The sequence below is a fragment of the Sinocyclocheilus grahami genome, unplaced genomic scaffold, assembly GCF_001515645.1.
Source record: "Sinocyclocheilus grahami isolate Dianchi unplaced genomic scaffold, SAMN03320097.WGS_v1.1 scaffold146.1, whole genome shotgun sequence".
Lineage (NCBI taxonomy): Eukaryota > Metazoa > Chordata > Actinopteri > Cypriniformes > Cyprinidae > Sinocyclocheilus > Sinocyclocheilus grahami.
In genome coordinates this window covers 1801937-1802288 of record NW_015505325.1, presented here as the reverse complement: position 1 = coordinate 1802288, position 352 = coordinate 1801937, and the positions used below count along the sequence as shown (strand labels likewise).

General features: G+C 36.4%; 1 protein-coding gene across 1 annotated transcript in view; it reads left to right on the top strand.

Annotated features, from left to right (window-relative positions):
* The window catches only part of LOC107591855 (monocarboxylate transporter 5-like), a 23114-nt gene that overhangs the window by 10606 nt on the left and 12156 nt on the right, over nucleotides 1-352 (top strand). The window contains exon 7 of the mRNA XM_016281131.1: nucleotides 1-161. Coding sequence (XP_016136617.1) covers nucleotides 1-161 — 161 coding nt within the window. The remainder of the gene's footprint in view (nucleotides 162-352) is intronic.

The window sequence follows — 352 nt, the reverse complement described above, 5'->3', positions numbered from 1 at the left end:
GCTGGACTTCTCACTGTTGAAGAACCCTTTCTTTTGCATCTACACCTGGTCGCTGGTCTTCAGTCAGCTAGCATATTTTATACCTTACTTCCATTTGTCTGCAAGGGCCCGGAACCTGGGCATCGAACCTATGTATGCTTCCTTTATCATCTCTGTGGCTGGTGAGTCATATTACCTTTGATCAACCTAAGTAACCCTAGAGTCTTGCTTTTCCACCATCATCTATTTTAAGTATTAAGTGCTTTTACAGAATTTATTTTGCATTAGCAAGGATATTATAGATAAAGAGTTTGTGACAAAGGTTATAAGATGATATAAATTAAAAAGTTACCTATTGCAAAAAAAAAAAAAA